At 53.1% G+C, this 18,082-nt stretch overlaps 1 protein-coding gene across 1 annotated transcript in view; it reads right to left on the bottom strand.

The window, feature by feature from the left end:
• LOC119095069 (uncharacterized) overlaps positions 1-18,082 on the bottom strand; it is a 35,177-nt gene that overhangs the window by 9,170 nt on the left and 7,925 nt on the right. Inside the window, exons 2-5 of the mRNA XM_037217965.1 lie at positions 8,356-8,424; positions 2,721-2,851; positions 2,049-2,260; positions 1,323-1,562 (exon numbers count right to left, since the gene is read on the bottom strand). Of these exons, the coding sequence (XP_037073860.1) occupies positions 1,323-1,562; positions 2,049-2,260; positions 2,721-2,851; positions 8,356-8,424 (652 nt within the window). The remainder of the gene's footprint in view (positions 1-1,322; positions 1,563-2,048; positions 2,261-2,720; positions 2,852-8,355; positions 8,425-18,082) is intronic.

The following is an 18,082-nucleotide window of genomic DNA, read 5'->3' as shown; positions in this document are numbered from 1 at the left end:
CAGCGCTGGACGGTCGTGCTACTAGTCGTGGAGGGTCTTCCGTATCCGTGGAAATGTCTTGCGCATAGCTGGCGCGTGCACAGCTGACTATAATGCATGCTAACTGCCGCAAAGGTAACAGCTGTGGTTGTGGGGTCTATTTAGTAAACCCTTTTCTCAACAAGAACCTTCGCTGTTTTTTCGAATGCTGTAAGCTGAGCTTGGCATTTGCCCCAACGGCGACGCGTCGAGTTTAGCTACGTGTTTCCGATTGCTGGCCGCTCCCATTGCGACATACTTTTTCAAATGACATACGTCCTATGTCAAGGTACGTGAAACTTTACACTGACTCCGAAACGCCGGTAGATAAAAGAATGCGTCTTATAACAGTAAATAAATTGCTGCAAATCCATGGTTTCAACTGCTTATCCGGAAAAAGTACCGGCGCATGCTACTTACCGGCGTCTTAGCGAAGAGGCTGGCATGTTTGGGGTGATAACGTCATAACTGTCATCACAACTAGCATGTTTTTCCACTTGCAATGCAGTCAAGATAAGTCTGGTATTAGCTGCACCACACGGAACAGGAGATTGCAGCGGGTTTAAGTGTTTTGGACATTATCCTGCGGTTATTCGCGCTATTCACTGGCGTTCGACGCGCACTGAAACCATTTCTGGCAAACATAAGCAATCCACTGTCATTATTTACCTTGCAACACGTCAGTCTCCGAAAACATACGTGCCAGTTGTGCATCTGCAACATTGAGTGTCTTTATTGCTTGATATGGTATGCAATGGAAGTGACAGATTCAATGACTCCGAACTAGATAGAACTACACTTGCTTCTCTAATCACCTCGTCGGAATGCCCGTCTCGACATCAGCCACCGCGGAGCAGTGCGCCGTTTTTGTCTCGTGATCTGGTGTTCCACCGCGTCAGCCGGTCTCCTCTCCCATCGCTCACACGACTATATCTTAGAGCGGTTTGGCAGCCTCCCGGGCCTCGTACAGCAAGCTCGGTAGTAGTAGAGCAGCGGGTCCTCCAGCAGCGGCGCCGCTTCTCCGGCGGGCGCGCGCTGCGACGGGCCGCACCTGCGCCAGGTTATGGCCGAGCCGCCACCGGCACACGCGCGGCGCGCACCGCCTGATCGGAGACGCGCAACGCGCCGGTGGGCAGCGCGCCCCACGCCGCCGGCGCCGGCGGCGGCACGCCGGCGCGCTGCAGCGGCCGCTCCGGGTACTGCTGCGCCGGCCGCCGCGAGCCGCCACCAGGGGCGCTGGCGTCGCGCGCCTCCACCACCACCGTCTCGGCGTCCGGACTGCTGAGGCCGGCGCCGCTCTGCACCGGCAGCGGCTTGGGCGCACTGGAGACGGGCTGCGCCGGCGCGTCCGGCGCGCCCGGGTAGATGGGCACGATTGGCTCGTCCGGCTCGTTCGCCGACGGCTCGTACTGCGCGGGCTCGTACTGCGCGGAGTCGTACTTTCGGCGGCTGGTCGGGGACAGCGGCCGGCGGCACCTCGTCTTCCAGCGAGATTGACTTTCGGCGTCCAGGGGAGCGATCTCCTCGGGCAAGGGCACGTACTCCTGCGGAGAGGGTTTGGTAGGCGTGAGGGCAAATGCGGGCTAGTTCGAGATCAATGGCGGAGAAGGTGGTGTTCCGGAGGGCAATCAAATGCGCAGCAAACGCTGTAGCGCGGGACGAAGGCACAAATATGCGTCACGGACGTGAAACATTTTAAAATTGCGCTAATTTGTGTTTGATAATTGCACATATCACGGCACATCATGCAATCTAGCATTCAAACTCTCCAAAAGTAGGTTCTAATTCCCGTAGATTTACAGAAATACCGCAACACTGAGTGCCGCACCTTGCTTCCACCCAACGCCCAACACAGCGTCCCCTTTACAGCCGAGCCTTGCTCACGCAACCCCAACACAGCGTTCCCCTACCGCCGAGCCTTGCTCCACCCAACGTTCAACACAGCGTCCCCTTCACCGCCGAGCCTTGCTCCACGCAACCCCAACACGGCGTCCCCCGGCCGCCGCGCCTTGTAAGTGACCGGTGCTGACCTCTCGCGGTGGCTCGTTGGGGTCGATGGGAGCTCCGATGGAAGCGGCCGCCGCCCGCTCCCACATGCTGCGCCACAGCCGGATGTGCGCCGCTTTGATCGCCGCCACGGCGGGCTCGTCGCGCGGCGCCCGCGCTGCCAAATCTGGCAGCACGGCTCTCTTGACGTGGAAGCCCGTGTCGTCCGCGTAGTACTTCATCGACAGCTTCTCGTCTGGGCGCAGGTGCGGGGTCACGCAGGGGTCAGAGGTCAGAGGGAAGCTATGCTCGGTGGAACGGGGGCTACATACAAATAGCTTCTGTGAGTATTTTCAAACGTCTGCAATAGGTCCGTATCGTGCCACCGCAGTTCCGTGAGATGATGATGATGATGATGATGATGAGAAGAGCAGATGTCACACGACGGGCATCACTTAAAAACGGACAGTTGAGGCTGGCTTAAACTCCAGGTCATGAGCCGCCCGTTCACCCGTGGCCATGAACCACACGCTGTGCTTTCCACCGTGCTCCACACCTTATATGATTCACATGCGGATGCGACAACCTAAATGCATGTCAAGGGCCACATTCGCGCCATACGTAAAGAACAATGCAAACGTTCTCTGACGAGTGGTCAAAACTGGACCATGCGCTTTACCGTCGCCGCCACACACGGAGTTCAGCGGTCTGCTTACCGTTGGGGTCCCTGTAGGAGTAGCTGCCCTGTATGCGGCCGTTTTCATCCACGTATTCCTCACGGGCGGAGCCCGGGTGCTTGTAGCTGTAGCGATACCTACCCAGTCCGTCTTGAGCATGGTACTGCGTCCTGCCGATGCACACGACATCCAGTTATAACCGGATCCGCTTCAAAGATGGGCGCATGTTGCTGTCAGCTACCGCGTCGATATATTTTAAGGACATTTTTCAGGATGTGCTGACGGGTCTTGGGTAAACGGAATTGACAGAGGCGCTGTTTGTCAGAAATGTGCCCAAAACCATATCGGGTGCCTTTTCTGGTGCTGGTTCGGGTCTCAACACACTCCAAAATACTGCTCACACTCCAAAATACTGCTTATTTTGAGTTAAATTTTACTCTGCCGAGTTATCGGTCTTCGATATCCCATAAGGTACGGGCTGAACGACGTTAAATCGCAAGCACGGTTGTCTTGTGGATAAGCAAAGCGCTGTCTTTGAACACTTGAGCACTAAAATATTAGAGTACGGTACCCCCTGGCATACTTGAAGGTCGATAACTCAGCAAAACAACTCTGAACTCATGGTGCCGAAAAACCAGGGACTAAGAGCCTTTATTTTTTAATTTTAAGCATGGTTCTCATGGTAAACTCATCAGTTATGCGCTCCTACCAATGCAAATGTATGTCAACAAAGGCATCGGACGGAAGGTTCACAGGAACCAAAGCGCGGGAAGTTGACAAGTTTGCCAGGACCATATCCGATCAATCGGCAGAACTTGAACTGGAACCAGGTGACCTTGAGCTGCTGAGCTCAAGGCAAACTCCACTCGATGTGCTGTTTCCACCGCCTAGAGATGGGCTACAGCAAGCCGGCGCGTATTCAGGGGGAGCCGCCCGGCGGTGTTGGCACCTCAATCTCGTACACGCATGGAAGATACACCATAACACCGGTTTGGGGTGCCAAAAAGTGCCAATTTTTGTGCGTGTTCTGCATTTGTGAGCTTAACGTCGAAACCTCATTACTACCAGCGGTTTTATAAGCAAAGGACACATGCCACTTGTCATCAAAGAGGGTCCCATTTCGCCCATTGTAGCTGCTGGCCACGAAACAATTGGCTACACAACAGTGCTAAAAGAAAGGAACCCTAAAACTTTGATAAGTAGATGGACGAAAAATAAGAAGCTAATTAGATACCAAGGCGTGTTCGCCGTGAATTAGATGCCAAGACGCACTCATCAAAAGTGTTTAAGGCTATAGATATTAGCATACAGCATAGATATTAATACCAATTTATAATAAGATATCCTAACAGCTCATCGAAGGCCAAACAACCATGGGATGAACATCGGATAGGCACACAGACACACTGAAGTGGCGAATATCTCAAATCGGATGCCATCAGGCTCAAAGCTGCAAGGGAAAAGCGGCACGCGACTGATCAAAAACTTTTCAGCTATTATCAGCTACTGGGTAAAGATACATATGAAAGTCTCGTATTAGATATTATCAGTTTGAGAGCTCCAACACTGACAGCCGGTCTGAGGTAGAGGGAGAGAAAACCGGTAGGAAATTGGTGGAAAGCTTCCACTTAATGCACACGATTAGAGCGATCACAGACTGGTGCCTCCCCATTAATTGCAGCTGCAACGCGGAGATGGATGCTATCTATGAGTGGAAACATATTTTGTGTGACAAGAATGTGGGCTTGCATTCGAGAAAAGCTTTTCTTGTGTTTGCTTTGACGCTTATCAGCGGCCGGCTAAGATACCAGAGACGAGCCAAAGGAATGGGGGGGGGGAGGGGGGATAAAGATTAGACGGAGGCTATTTCATTCCCTTGATCTAAGAAATTCATATTAGATATTGAGCGTTTTTTCAGAAATTGTTCTAAATTCACAGGAGATTGGAGAAAAAATGGCAAATGTCCGCCAGGTAAGTCTTGGTCACGCACCTGCGGTAGTAACACACTTAGATCATGGCGCCCGTGCCACGACAGCGCGAATCACCCTAAAATCTGTCCGCAAATATTGGTCGTGCCTCCATAAAAATTGTGCTTGGCATGAACTCCGATACCATCTCCGTATGCTATGCGATACAGTTTGTATAAAGACTTAACGTCTGCGAAACCGGTACGAAGTTCATTCCCTGTGGTACAGGTCGTTCCTGCCAGGGTGAGAAGCAGGCGACTCCATGTACCTTTTTGATTAATTATTTACTTATATAATTAATTTTTCAGTTGAGCATGACATCCTCCGTGTAACTAGCAACGTTCCCCTTCGCATTTTTTAACACACAACCTCCACTTCTGTATTTTCTTTTCGTGCTGTTACGTTACATGACCAGTTGGAAAGTGCCTCGCTTTGTTGTGTTCCGCTTTAATGTCGTGTGATCAGCCCGAAGTAAAAGCCGTGTCATGTTGCATCCTGCCATGGCGACTCAGCATTCGGACGTTGAAACTAAGAGGTCAATTAACTCACCGAGAGCTAACCACAAACATCGTCGCTAGCGGGCTAGACTGGAAACGTCGTCATTCATTCTGAGTACTTAGTAAATCACTCATAGTCGATTACCCAGTTTTTTATATTCGCAGGGTCACGAAGCAGCCATTATGTTTATCGGGTGCGCCTTCTTGGCGCATTAACCCCATCTGCGATATGGCTGGGGTTGAGCGGTGTTAAGCGCCCATGGCGGTAATATGACTGACACAACTCCGCCTATGATGGACGACCATAATTAAAACAGCTGTTTGTCAGGCGTAAGGATACTGTTGCTCAGGGCGATTTCAGCTGTCAAGCTCGTTTATCGTTCGTTTCCGATCAAATCAGCTCCATGCCAGTGCCGAGCGACACTGGAATAAAAAACACACATTACCCGGCACGGACGCCCATCAAAGGCATGGAATGGCAATGGATAGTTCGGTGGCAAAAACCAGCCAAAGTCGGAAGGACGCTGGAGGAAGGCGCGGTCCAGTGCATCGAGGCCGAGGCAGCATGCCTCAACTAACTCACGTTCAGACCGCTGAAGGTTAAACCATTAGGATACCTCTGGCCAAACCCTGTCTCGTGAGAGCATCAGCAATCTTTGCAGGGATATCGGTAAACTTAACGCGGTGTCGTGATATTGGAAAACGTCTTCAGCCGTGACGGTCATTAGCGCTGACGCCAAAAATGCTTCCGTTGTGTCTAATGCCAGTGCCAGTGCAAATCCAGTCGGAGCGGGACACTCGCGTGTCGTTATGTTGGCGGATGCATGGGGCCAGCCCTGCAGCAGGATACGTCAGCATCGGTGCCAAAAGCTCAGAAGGCGCCGGCACCCTTGTAGTGCGGCGTGTGGCGCCACGACATCGGAGGCAATGGTCCTTGGTTGGGTTGAGAACAATGGCGGGTTGGGCCCGCTTCGTGGAGCAACTGACCATGCTTTGCTGAGGAGTCACACGCTGGGGAGGTTTTGGTAGCTGGGATCCGCTGTGGGTGCGAGCCGTGGGTCCGGCGGACTTCTTTTCGGCTGTTCCGACCGTGAGATTTGGGGAGATGGCTTGAATTCGGCTCGAATGAGGCAGAGGGTCAAGAACATCATGCTCCGTCAGGATTATGAGCGCGGAACAATCTGGCAGGAATATAAGCGAGGGTGTTCGGAGAGGAATGTGGGTGAGGAGCATTCTGTCCAGTCCAAGCATTGCCGACCAACTCCAGCTGCCATCCCATTCGACAACAAGTGCATGTGAGGACATCTAAACCACAACGGGCCGTATGTGAGGCGCAGTCTGACTGAACGGACTTGCAGCCGGCCGCTCACCCGACCCCACCGTCTGCCTCTGGTGCCCGGCCCTGAACAGTGACGGGGAGGCGTCGCAAAAAACTAACGGAACGTGTGCTAGCCCGGGAGGAGCGATACTGGACGCCATCAGCGCTGGTGCCAGCGCGATACTGGACGGCATCAGCGCTGGCTGACAGCGCGATACTGGACGCCATCAGCGCTGGTGCCAGCGCGATACTGGACGGCCATCAGCGCTGGTGCCAGCGGATACTGGACGCCATCAGCGCTGGTGTCCAGCGCGATACTGGACGCCATCAGCGCCGGTGCCAGCGCGATACTGGACGGCATCAGCGCCGGTGCCGCGCGATACTGGACGCCATCAGCGCCCGTGCTAGCGCTATATTGGACGGCATCAGTACCTGTGCTAAGGCGAGATTGAATGACATCAGTGCTGTGCTAGCGCGAGATGGATGGCATCAGTGCCTGCGCAAGCGCAGATCGGCAAACGCTTAGCAAGAATGCTCCCCAGCCTGGCGACGGCGGTTGAATTGAAATGACTGGATCGGATACGGGCCAGGTTTTTTCGCGAGCCGATGTTCATGATGTTGACCTGGTGATGTTGACCAGTGTGGCCGGCTGTTGGTACGAACATCACGTCGCAGCGGGACGCGTCTAATTTGTTCCCCTCCCGCCGTGCTTTCAATACCGCTGCTCGCTGTGAGCTCGCTGACCCGACTCTCGGTCGGGCGTCTGTTGCCGCGTGACTCTCCCATCGCCACGGGATGCCACATGGGCAACGGCGCTGCCGCAATTTGTGATTCGCTCAGCGACTCAGTGACGTCACGGTGGTCGGCTGAATTCGAATTAGTCATGGAGACACGCGTGCATGACAATCACCTCATCAGCCATGCTGATGTATCACGGTGGTTGGCGCTGAGATGAGAGGCGTTCTTCGCTGCTAAGCTGAGCCTGATGCACTTCGGCAGATGGTTGTCAAGCCCGTCTTTTTTCCCAACTTGTGCCACCGCATGCCACGGACACCGTTATGCTCTGCTATGGCCATGGCATTACATCGGCTTTAGAAGAGCTGGCGATGATGCCAGGTGACAAACCCTGGTCCGATGGGCACATCCGGACAGCACTTGAGAGTCATGAGCTGGGGTGGTGGGGAGAAGAGTGAGACGGGAGAAGGGGGAGGAGCTGCAGGTGATGGGATATTCGCCGCCCACCCATCCGTTTAATGATCTCCATCGTGCGGCCGGAGACCTGATCGGCGATCTCCGCCGTGAGCCAGAAACGCTAAACGCTCCGCTGATTCAGTAGTTTTCCGCCGTTCATGATCCGTAGAAGCGCGCCATATCAGATAAGGGGCCCAAGCTAATGCGAAGTCGATGCCAAGAGCATCCGACAGCGAGCAGGCGGTAGGGGAAGGGGGGGGGGGAGCCGCTGCAATCCGGTGCCGAGAGTCCATCGCCAGAGGGCGAACTGCGAGCCAGCGCCGCTGCCGCCGGCTGAGATCGCAGAGACGCCGGGACTGATAAGAGGCTTTTAGACGATCAACTCCATTTTGGACATGTGCACGTGGTCGGGAATAGAGGCACGGGCACGGGCACGGACACGGGCACGGGCACGGGCACGGGCACTGGCACCGGTACGGGCACGGGCACGGGCACGGCACGGGCACGGGTACGGGCACGGGCACAGGCACGGGCACGGGCACGGACACGGGCACGGGTACGGGCCACCGGTACGGGCAACGGGCACGGGCACGGGCACGGACACGGGCACGGGCACGGACACGGGCACGGGCACGGGCACGGGCACGGGCATGAGGCACGGGCACGAGACACAAGAGTCACCGGAGCGAGGGAGGACTCACGCCGTGGCCGGCTTGCCGTCGGCGTTCTTCCACGGAGTGGCTGATCTCGTAGGCGAAGCCCTCGGGCCCCTGCGAGGAACGCAGCAGCGGGGAGCCGTCGGCCGGCGCTGGGCCCAGCCGCTCGCTGGCTAGCGGCAGCGCTGGCCGGCCCGGCTCGACGGCCGGCGCCACCTCCAGGACGATGCTGTCGTACTGGGCCGCGACTGGGGCGCTCAGGCACAAAGCCAGTGCCAGGCACGGCCCCACCTGCAACGGCGGTGAGGGTTGGTGACGGCGCTGGCGGCGGCGGGCTCGTGAGAAGTTCGCCCTCAATGGGCCATAATCCATCCAAAACGGTAACCATAATTATGAAAAGGGTTGTAGGCTCTTGGCAATGTTGTACCATGATGGCTTATCATTTTTGAGTACACCAATTGCACGTCATCCGTAATCACTGATGCGATAAAATTAAGACGGCTGGTGTGTCGTTCTAGTACCTCACGCGATCAAAAATTTGGATGACGGATAAAACAAAACAACATTAAGGTACAAATACGTTACGAGCCTACCGGTAAGCCTGTCTTTGCTCATGTGTTTGCGGGTAATCAGCGTTTAGACCTTGCTGCGGATAACTTTGACACGACTCCGCACGCGCGGCCAACGGCCTGTTCCACAGCACTGCCGCGCAACATACGCAAAAGCGAAGAAACCGTAACAACCGTCCAACGTGCAACACCGGGAGCAGTTTGTTCTGTCAAGCGCCCACAAGAAGCCACAGCTTGGTCATGCCAATCGCGCAGTCAACCGGCGATGGCCTTGCAGCTGCCCTTGCGGTCTGCCTTGTGTCGCTCCAGGGCTGCAAGCGAACCGACGCCGCCGCTGCACGTCAGGTCCTGCCTCCTCCCTCCCCTTTTCCTCGAGACCTCCATACAACATCTGCAGGCGGGGGCCGAGGGCATGCTCGTGAGCCTGTCTTTGTCAGGGACGAATGCTCAATAGCGGTTGGAGCGTTGAGGGATGAGCGCCATGCTGGCCTTCCTTTGGACTCGCCCGACACGGTCAACGAAAGCCTTAGACACTTTTTCCGGTTTAGGGAGACTTTGCTCTGAGAGCATAACTGTTGCTGGTTCTGTCCCCATTCCTCATAAGCTGCTTTTCACGCCCCCGAAGTCGTGTGACCCAGCCGTGACTGTTCTCTACTTAGGCTAGTTTTTTCTCCGTACAGGCAGTCGATTCATCTGATGTCTAAGCACCGAATTCTAGGAACCTCTCTGCATTGACACCATGGGTTACACACACGCTTAGTACTCGTAAGATCTGTTGGTCAATTTCCACGTCAACTCGCGGAAGCATATATATATATATATATATATATATATATATATATCTATATATAACCAATTATATCAGTTTGAACACGTGGGTCTACCTCCGTGTGAATTGCCCGCAAACAGAGTGAGAGCAGTATGTATCCGCCCATCACCAGGTGCGAATAAGAACTGCTTCTCACAAGAACTTACAAACGTCCTTTGTCATTATCGTCGACCTGTGGAAGGTCTATTGCGTAAAAAGTGATTAAGGCCCATGCCATTCGACGTCAATTGAAGCTAAATCAGCACCCGTTCTCCACGAAACAACGCTCGCCTAAACTATCTCCTCCCACCCCGCCAAGGCCGGACGTTCTGGCCGGTCGTCCGCCGGACGCGGTCCGCTGGCCGGATACTGCGACATGCGCCACTAGAGTCGCCATGCACCACGAGTCAAGGTGAGCTACAGGGACGCGACCGGTTCGGGTCGATGAACTTGACCTTCCACGCCACCAGTGCACACGCCTGTTGATGCAATGCAGCGAGCGGGCCGGACTTATACGGCGGGTGGAATCAGAAGCGACAGCCTCGTCGGACTCCATTCCATTTTGCTGGAACAATGTTTCCGTCCATCGCCGTCATCCATCAATGCGGCCGAACTAATCCGCCACTGCAGCGGTGAGTCCCTTCAGCTGCAGGGGCGCACTGACGAAGGACAGCTGTGACGCTCACAGGTGTCGAGGCACCGATGCCAAGACGTTTAAACCCTACACGGGCTCACATTTTGGACTTTAACGGTCTGGTGGCCAGGACCAGTGCTACCGCTAATACGGAGCTCCCTGGGAGCTGCGCCGAACTGAGGCACTAAGATGACGCTGCCGGTCCCTCTGGTGGGCCGACGACGGACATCATGCTACGGCACGCCTCGAATTAGTTTCACCACCATCACGCTGACCGCCTCGAAGGTGAGACCAGCTATTTATCGATGCGCAATGTCGCTGTTGTCATCAGCGACGCCACAGCCCGCCAGCAAAGCTGGTTTGCGGTGGGCATTGAACTCCAGACCTTTCGATATTGAAACGATTACTCGGCACCACTCCACTGCTTATGCATTCGGGAGGAGTGTTGTTAGTACCGAGCACAAGCTCGCGGAGAGCACAAGCCCTCTTCGCCCGAGACAAACCAAAACACTGGCAGACTGAGCGGACCGATAGAACAAAGACGTGAAGCTCAAAGACGCCCAGCGCTGCTGGTATCCTCAAGGCCTTCCCGAGAGCCCTGCCCGTGAGGTAATGAGATCACCCCAGAGCCACCTGCGAAGCCTCTCAGCGCAAAGAGATTGATTACACCGGCGACGGCGGGCCCGGCTTCCCCAAATGGACAACGCGGAAGCTGCAGCTAAACCGGGATCTCGTCAGAGGGCATCGCGCGGAATCTTGCGGTCCTCAACACCCAAAGCATACTTCTCTTCCGGGAGTTGATCTTGAGGCGCATTGGCCTCAAGCCCAGCTGAGAATGCGGACAGGGGCTTGCTGTCATGGGAGTTACGAATGCTAATACTGTTGTTGAACTAGAAGCCACGGTCAGCAAGGTCAGCAGGAGAGGCCTGGTGTGGCACGGTCATAGCACCGGTTAACATTTAGCCTGTGGAGATTCAAAACGCATTCGCATGCGGACACATTTAGCTTACATCACGCTCCTCAATATTTTGGTGACAGGCTTTTGCTGTACGCTAGTTAACGCTCTGGTGACATGTTTGTACTGGGCAAAACCGCTGGTCACGTTCGGTTACCAGCATACCTAAATGACAGCTGAAAAACAGCGTTCGAATTTTGAGTTGCGGGTCCAGCCATCTGCTCGCGCACTGCGCTATCAGGATCTGGTCTAGTCACATGGAAAATGCTTGGCACCGGTAAACTGTCAAGATCGCTCCATAGCCAGCGAGGACCGCTATTACGATAACCCCCTTGCCGAGATTCTAATGCCGGTGTGCGGTTCAGCCGTGACCCAAATCTCTCAAAGCCGACAGCTCGTGAACAGAGCGGGTATTGTGTTGCATGTCGCTATCAGCAGTTCCAAGAGCGAGTGCCATGTGATCACGGTTCATGAGTATTCGATAGTGTAGCGGGATAAAGCCGCCATGCCACAGACCGTGATAAATCTCCATTTACCTGCTTACGACGATCTGGAAACGGCTGCCGATTTCCAATAGTGTCGAAGCAATCTAAACAGTTCTTCTGGATTGGACCGAAACATGTTCGACACGGTTAGGAACTCGATCGAAAGCAATTAAGAAGTTCATGAAAATCTCCTTGAGTCGGAACAGGAACCAATTCAGCTGCCGTGCACTGCTTGAACCCATATTCGGGTTTTCAAGCAGTGCACAGCAGCAAGTTCGGGCCAATACGTTAGTGAGTAGGAATTGGGATCAGTTCCGTTGATGAGTAGCTTATTCCAATTCGATGCTCAGGTGAGGGCTGCTTATTGAAGTGCGATAGACATGGCCAAAAAAGCATCGCATAGGATAAAACAAATAAACCACCATAACATACGTACAACAAAATCAAGGACAAAGTCAGCGTGGCATGTTTCAAATTTGGCTCATTTCATAAAACGTGTGTGTACAATTACGCCAGCCGCATCCACAAGCAAAGTCGGCAGCTCTTTCGTGTGTACGTAGCATGGATGAAGCTCCATGTCTTTCCAGAGGGGCGGGGGGGGGGAGGGGCATGATGCTCCCTCAGTAATTCCTTTGGTCCTCCCAACCTGAAACTTTGGGGTGCCGGTTAGGTGTAATGTTTAACACGTTTGCGTTAACCACTACGCGTCTGGGAAACCAGAGGTACGGGGTTCGATTCCCCGCGGTGCCCGCCCTTCCTGCCAGGGTAGAGGCAGGCGACGCCATATAGCCTCAGCAGCTGGGTGCGTCATAAAGCCCCAATCACACACACAAGCTGAAGCTTTGGTTACCATAAAAGGAACTGAAATTGACTACCACTCCTCATGCATATGTAACGTTGGAGGATATCTGACAAATGATAATACAAACTATCTCCTCTCCAAACGCCGGCATTCGATCCTGGTGCCCACAGGGACATGGATCGCATCCATCTTCGGCAAGAATGGACAGATGGGCTGGAGATGGACAACCACCCTCATTGAAATGCACAGCTGAATTATTAGCTCCATATTCAGTGCTAAGCGGACTGGCTAGATGTGCCAAAAATGCGCCTATTGTTCTCCGACAAACATGTAAACACACCAAGATAAAACGGGATGCACTGCGCTGATGTAAGCGATATAGCGGCATGGCTTAGGTTAAATGTCAAGGAATGCACAAGTGCGTCTTTCACTTGTTATTGCATAGCTTGTTTTTGCAATCTGGTTTTCTAAGACATCTTTCCCCGCTACCCTGTCTCAGTGTAGGGCAAAATCAAATCTTGGACGGTGTCACGCCGGAAATATTAAACTGGTATGTCCGTACTAGCCCTGTTCCAGGTGCCAGGAGTCACAACCTAATTAAGACCTCTCCCTTAGCTTCGACGCAATAAGATCCATGACGGTCTAGTACGATCTTTCACTACAAGGAATGCACATGATTTGCACATGAGTAGAATAACGCTGCGTCATACATAACTGACATCGACAAGAAGAGCCATTGAAATGCCTCGCACGACTGAGGCCAGCAGGTCATAACCTCTGGTGGAATATATTACGATTGGTTGCAGCAATCGCCATTCAAATAACGCCGGTCCGCAAAGGCGGTATCAGAATGGTTGCGCGCCTTAACACAAAGTGCCTGATGTCACCAAAAGAGAATGATCGGCACAACTTATCAAAGGAAAGGACCAGAGAAATAAACTGCCAAATGACATTTTGCCATCTAAATCAACGCTGAAGACTGAAATATTTACTTTGTAATATTATAATATAATTATCCATTCCTGGCGCAGGCCGCAAAACAGTCACAAAATAAAAATGCGTACTTGTTTCGTTTGAAGTTCAACACCTAATACACCGAGCGCACTGTGGTTTGTTAATGCATAAGAACATACACTGTCCTGTTTCGGTCTATGGTTTCCATGCTAAACATGGTGGCTACAGTGTCCATACAAGTACAGGTCGCCATCACGGCTTGGCAATATATGATACCTAGGAATCAACCGTCGGTGTCAGCAGAGGCTCTTCTGATGTGATGGACAAGAGCCGGTTTGCTGATCAAATGATTCAAGCAATGAACTCGGGGTGAAAAATTATGATGAATAACTGCACAAATAAGTTTGCTTGATGGAATCCAAAAGAGTTTGCATTGTGGAAAGCAAATAAAGTTTGTTCATGAGAGCCTATTAAGTTTTCTTTATGAAAACAAACAGTTTGAAAACAAACAGCTTTTGCGTTTCATTCCCCCCATTTATGAGCATTCGATGTTAACAGCGTTTAGTGTGTTCAGTACTAACGTCGGTCGTCCAGTGTGGGCCGGCTGAAGACCCTTCGCTGCTAATAGCCCGCCACAAATGACGTGCCTCTGGGGACCTCCGAAGCCAGCGTCTCATTCCGGAGGGAGACAAGTTCTAGAGACAGTCACCAATTTTCCCGGACGTCAGTCATAAGGAGAGAAGGCCTGCGATTGACAGGCTGGGGAACATGACCCCACCTAGTTAGCTACCTTTGAACACGGCCCTCCACCGAAGCCTACCCCCTTCGTCAGAAGGCGGTCCAGCCCGACCACCATTCCCGTCGTTTGGCTGGCTCGTCTATCGCTCGCCTGTTTTTGAATCCATGGGTGCGACATTCTTACTTCAAGAAATTTCGACTGCTCTGGGTTAATATAAACACCCTCTACCCGTACATTTTAACCGTACCTTTCCAGGCATCAATGTACAACTCACGTTGTTTTCGATCACTTCAGCGTTGGCGCTGGCTACGGAAAAATGTTGAGGGTCGACAGGCCTGCCAAAACCGGGAGGTTCTCTTTGCCCAAGCATCAAGTTACACTCTCCATGCATGTCTTAGTCCTCCAGACAGTCTTAAGACCGCGCGAAGCCACATTTGTTCGCGGGATCCAATAGCAACGCCAGCGATGACAACCGCGCCCACCGTGGCCCGGCCGAGCAAAATGAGCCCGCTCTGACCCCGCGTGCGCCAGCAGAAGACGACTTCAACCCCATGTCACGTCCCCCTCCGTCCACCTCTCCAAGCGCGAGCTAGGCAGACAGCGGGCCCGGCCGGCGCGCTCCGCCGCGGTTGATCAGGAAGTGTTGACACCGTCCGGCCAAGTTGAAACCACGTCCGCAGGGCTGAGCGCTAGAAGCGCGCGATTGTCAGATAAGCTGGCCTCTAGACCTGTGGAAGCAACGGGGTCGGTAACCCATTAGCTGCGCAGGCCCCTATCAGGCGGGGTCACTGACACTGACCCGTTGGAAGATCGTCCGGAATCTGGTCTACGGGCACTGTAATCTAAAATCGCGGCGGGGGTCGCAAACAGATTGGCACGATTTCGTCTTTATCGCCGTCTTGACCGCCGAGCTGCGACCCCAGCACGAACCACGTGACATAGCCCGCTCCTCGGGTTACCACAGGACCTCTGGCCCGAGTCCCGCTCCACGAGGCAACTGCGCTGCCCGATACAGGCCATCATATCACAAGGCAACACAGGCCATCATAACCCCCATTCATTATTCAGGGGTATCAACCTCGGGCAGAGCGTTCTGTACGAGATCGTCAAAACCCTGGAGCACCATACATTCACATCAGAGGTTCTCAAATTGGAGTCGTCATATTTTCCAAGTGTCACCATTATCATTCCGTTGTGGATCATCGCATTCACGAGAACCACGTCGCTTTGTCGAGTCCATCACAACACCCATCTCCCTGAAGTCAGCAAATCTCGGGGCGTCACATCCTTCCACCAGCGGTCATCAAATCCCTGTGGCGTCCTCCGCTGGCGCCCGCCACGGCTCGGTGGTGACCGCCGCCGCTGCCATTGTCCGTGCGCCAGGACGACGGGAACAGGAAGCGCCGGACGACCGCCGCCGACGGGTCGGGTTGTCGTGCCCGCATCACCGACAGAGCGACACCGCCCAGGTCATGGACAAAGGTGACGCAGACGGCGTGACGGTCATCCAGGGTCCCGCCGAGCGGAGGGACGTTCGTTTCCCTGCTCGCGAAGGGAGATAGGAACTGGCGGAGCGGAAAGGATGAGACCGAACACGTGCGTGGTTTGCGAGACGTTTTTCGGGAACTGTTTCTGGTTCTGGAGCGAGGAAGAACTCGGGACAGTTTGAAACCAAGCCAATTCTAGAACGAGCCGCAGTTCAACACTAATTGGGCCGATGGAGCCAGAGAGCGCCAGGATCCAGCCTGGCGCTAAGCCAGAATCCAGCCAGACCAAGATTCCCCCTGGATGATGTACAGGGACAACGAGAACCAAGACGCGGCTGGAATTATATCCAGAAATTCAGCGATGACCAACATCCAGGCTGAAATTTGTCAAAGATCCACCAGCCAGAGATTCAACACTAACCAGGTTCAGTCTGGAGTTATACCACACCCAACAAAAACCAACAGAATAAAAAACGGTCATTGGGGTCAGCAAGGCCCAGACTTATACCTGGAATTCCGGTCGAGAACCGTATTCCCACTGCTTATGTGTTAGAGCGAAGGCGTATTCCCCAATGTACGCATACACATGCGCATTGCGCGACAAAAATGTCAAAATCGATTCAGTATACCTTCTTCTACAGAAGATATATCTGTTAGTTGATATATAATTGTGGAATGGTGACCCATGCTGATGTTTACAAATGGGCCACTGAGAACCGGAACCTGCTGCTTTATGGAAGAACCGATAGAAGCCAGGAACCGGTGTTTGTGTTTGCGAGAAGCCGTTTGGATCCAACACCAAAGCTTTGGGGGACAAGGGACCCGTGGGATCTAGGATCCAGGAGTTGCTGTTTATGACGGAACCAGCGAAAGATAGGGTCCAGGGTCTTGTCTGACGAAGGGGCAAGTAAGAACGAGGAGCTAACATTGGGAACCAGGTACATGCCTGATCACTGTGCACAAAACACCTACTGAGCGGACAGGGGTGTCACTTGGCACACTGAGTGACTGAGTGGGGCAGTGGCGTCAAGCTGCTATGTTATGTTTCCGTGATGCATGGAAGCATGGCCTCAGCGAAAACGAGCCCCTCCCAATTATCTTTGGACGATGTCCCTCCTGTGCGCAGGAGTTGCACCGCTGTCGCAGACGCAACATATTCTGCGTATGTGAGACCTAATATTTTCGTGTTGCTATGCGAGGTCAGACAAGTCCAGATGACAAGGAAACAGGGTGTCTGAAAAACGGGGCCTTGGGTAAAATTCAAACGGGGGATGATGAAACCAGAGTTATGCGCAGGCGCAGCGCATTGCAATTAATGCGCCCATATTTCGTTAGGAGGTTGCACAAACACCGTTTTCTGCGTACGTGCACTGATAAAACATCGTAGGCCGTTCCCGTCAGCTGATTTGTTAGCCTTTCACGGTCGTCGTAATCATGCTGCAGCATCAGATACACGCCTGAACGTCAAAACGTTTATTAAGATCAAGTCGCATAAGTGAAAGAGAGCGTACTAAAGCCTTGCTCATTAACATAGGGGCATACCTGTGGTAATCAGCGCAATGCTGCATAGATATTGTGCGGCCTGACATCAAATTAATCACTGCAACATAAAAACGACAAGGGGGCAAAGTACCAGTGGAAAGCCACCACAAGGCGGGAAGATCCTTGTTAGATCTGAAATGGACTGTCACGTTGTGTTCTCAGGAAGCTGCTGCAGTGGCGTGGTGTCCCAATGATCACCGTTATTTGACTGTCACGCTGGACACCCTCCACGCCAATTTGCGAGAGAAGCTGGGCAGGGCAGCCCTGCCAATCCACTTGCCATCGCACTGGTGGTGGGGCTCAGGGAAAAAGACCGTTGCTGGATGGTCCTCACGAATCTGAATCAGGTCTGTTATTTTCCTTTCTGCATCTGAGGCCAGGAGGTCTGTAACTTGTTTGGTCCTAGGAATATTTTTTTTTGCTGCAAATTATATATCTGCAGATCAAACCCAACAAGATATATTGCGAACATTTATAACTTGCTAAATCCTTCACTAAACCACGTGAGCCTACATTGCGTCATCACTTCCTTAGTCTGTGATGACTTAATGTCGTAAATCGTTGGCAGTGAAATGTCAGATTCTTCACAGTGGCACTCCCAATTAAAAAGGGATAACGGCAAACTCATCATGCTTAGCACTAGAGACCAGGATTAATTAGAGCGCCAGCTTGAGTAAGTGGCGTATGATATTTTTGCGGTAACATTGGTACTGTACGGGTAGAAGGTCACAATGCCAGGCATGAAAGTAGACGAAGCCGGGCTGTCATTTCCAGAGCACCACCACCAAAATCAGTAA

Source organism: Pollicipes pollicipes, unplaced genomic scaffold, assembly GCF_011947565.3.
Source record: "Pollicipes pollicipes isolate AB1234 unplaced genomic scaffold, Ppol_2.1 Scaffold_4219;HRSCAF=4965_pilon_pilon_pilon, whole genome shotgun sequence".
In the NCBI taxonomy this organism is placed as follows: Eukaryota; Metazoa; Arthropoda; class Thecostraca; order Pollicipedomorpha; family Pollicipedidae; genus Pollicipes; species Pollicipes pollicipes.
Note: the sequence above shows the minus strand (reverse complement) of the source record. Positions and strands in the feature narration are given on the sequence as shown.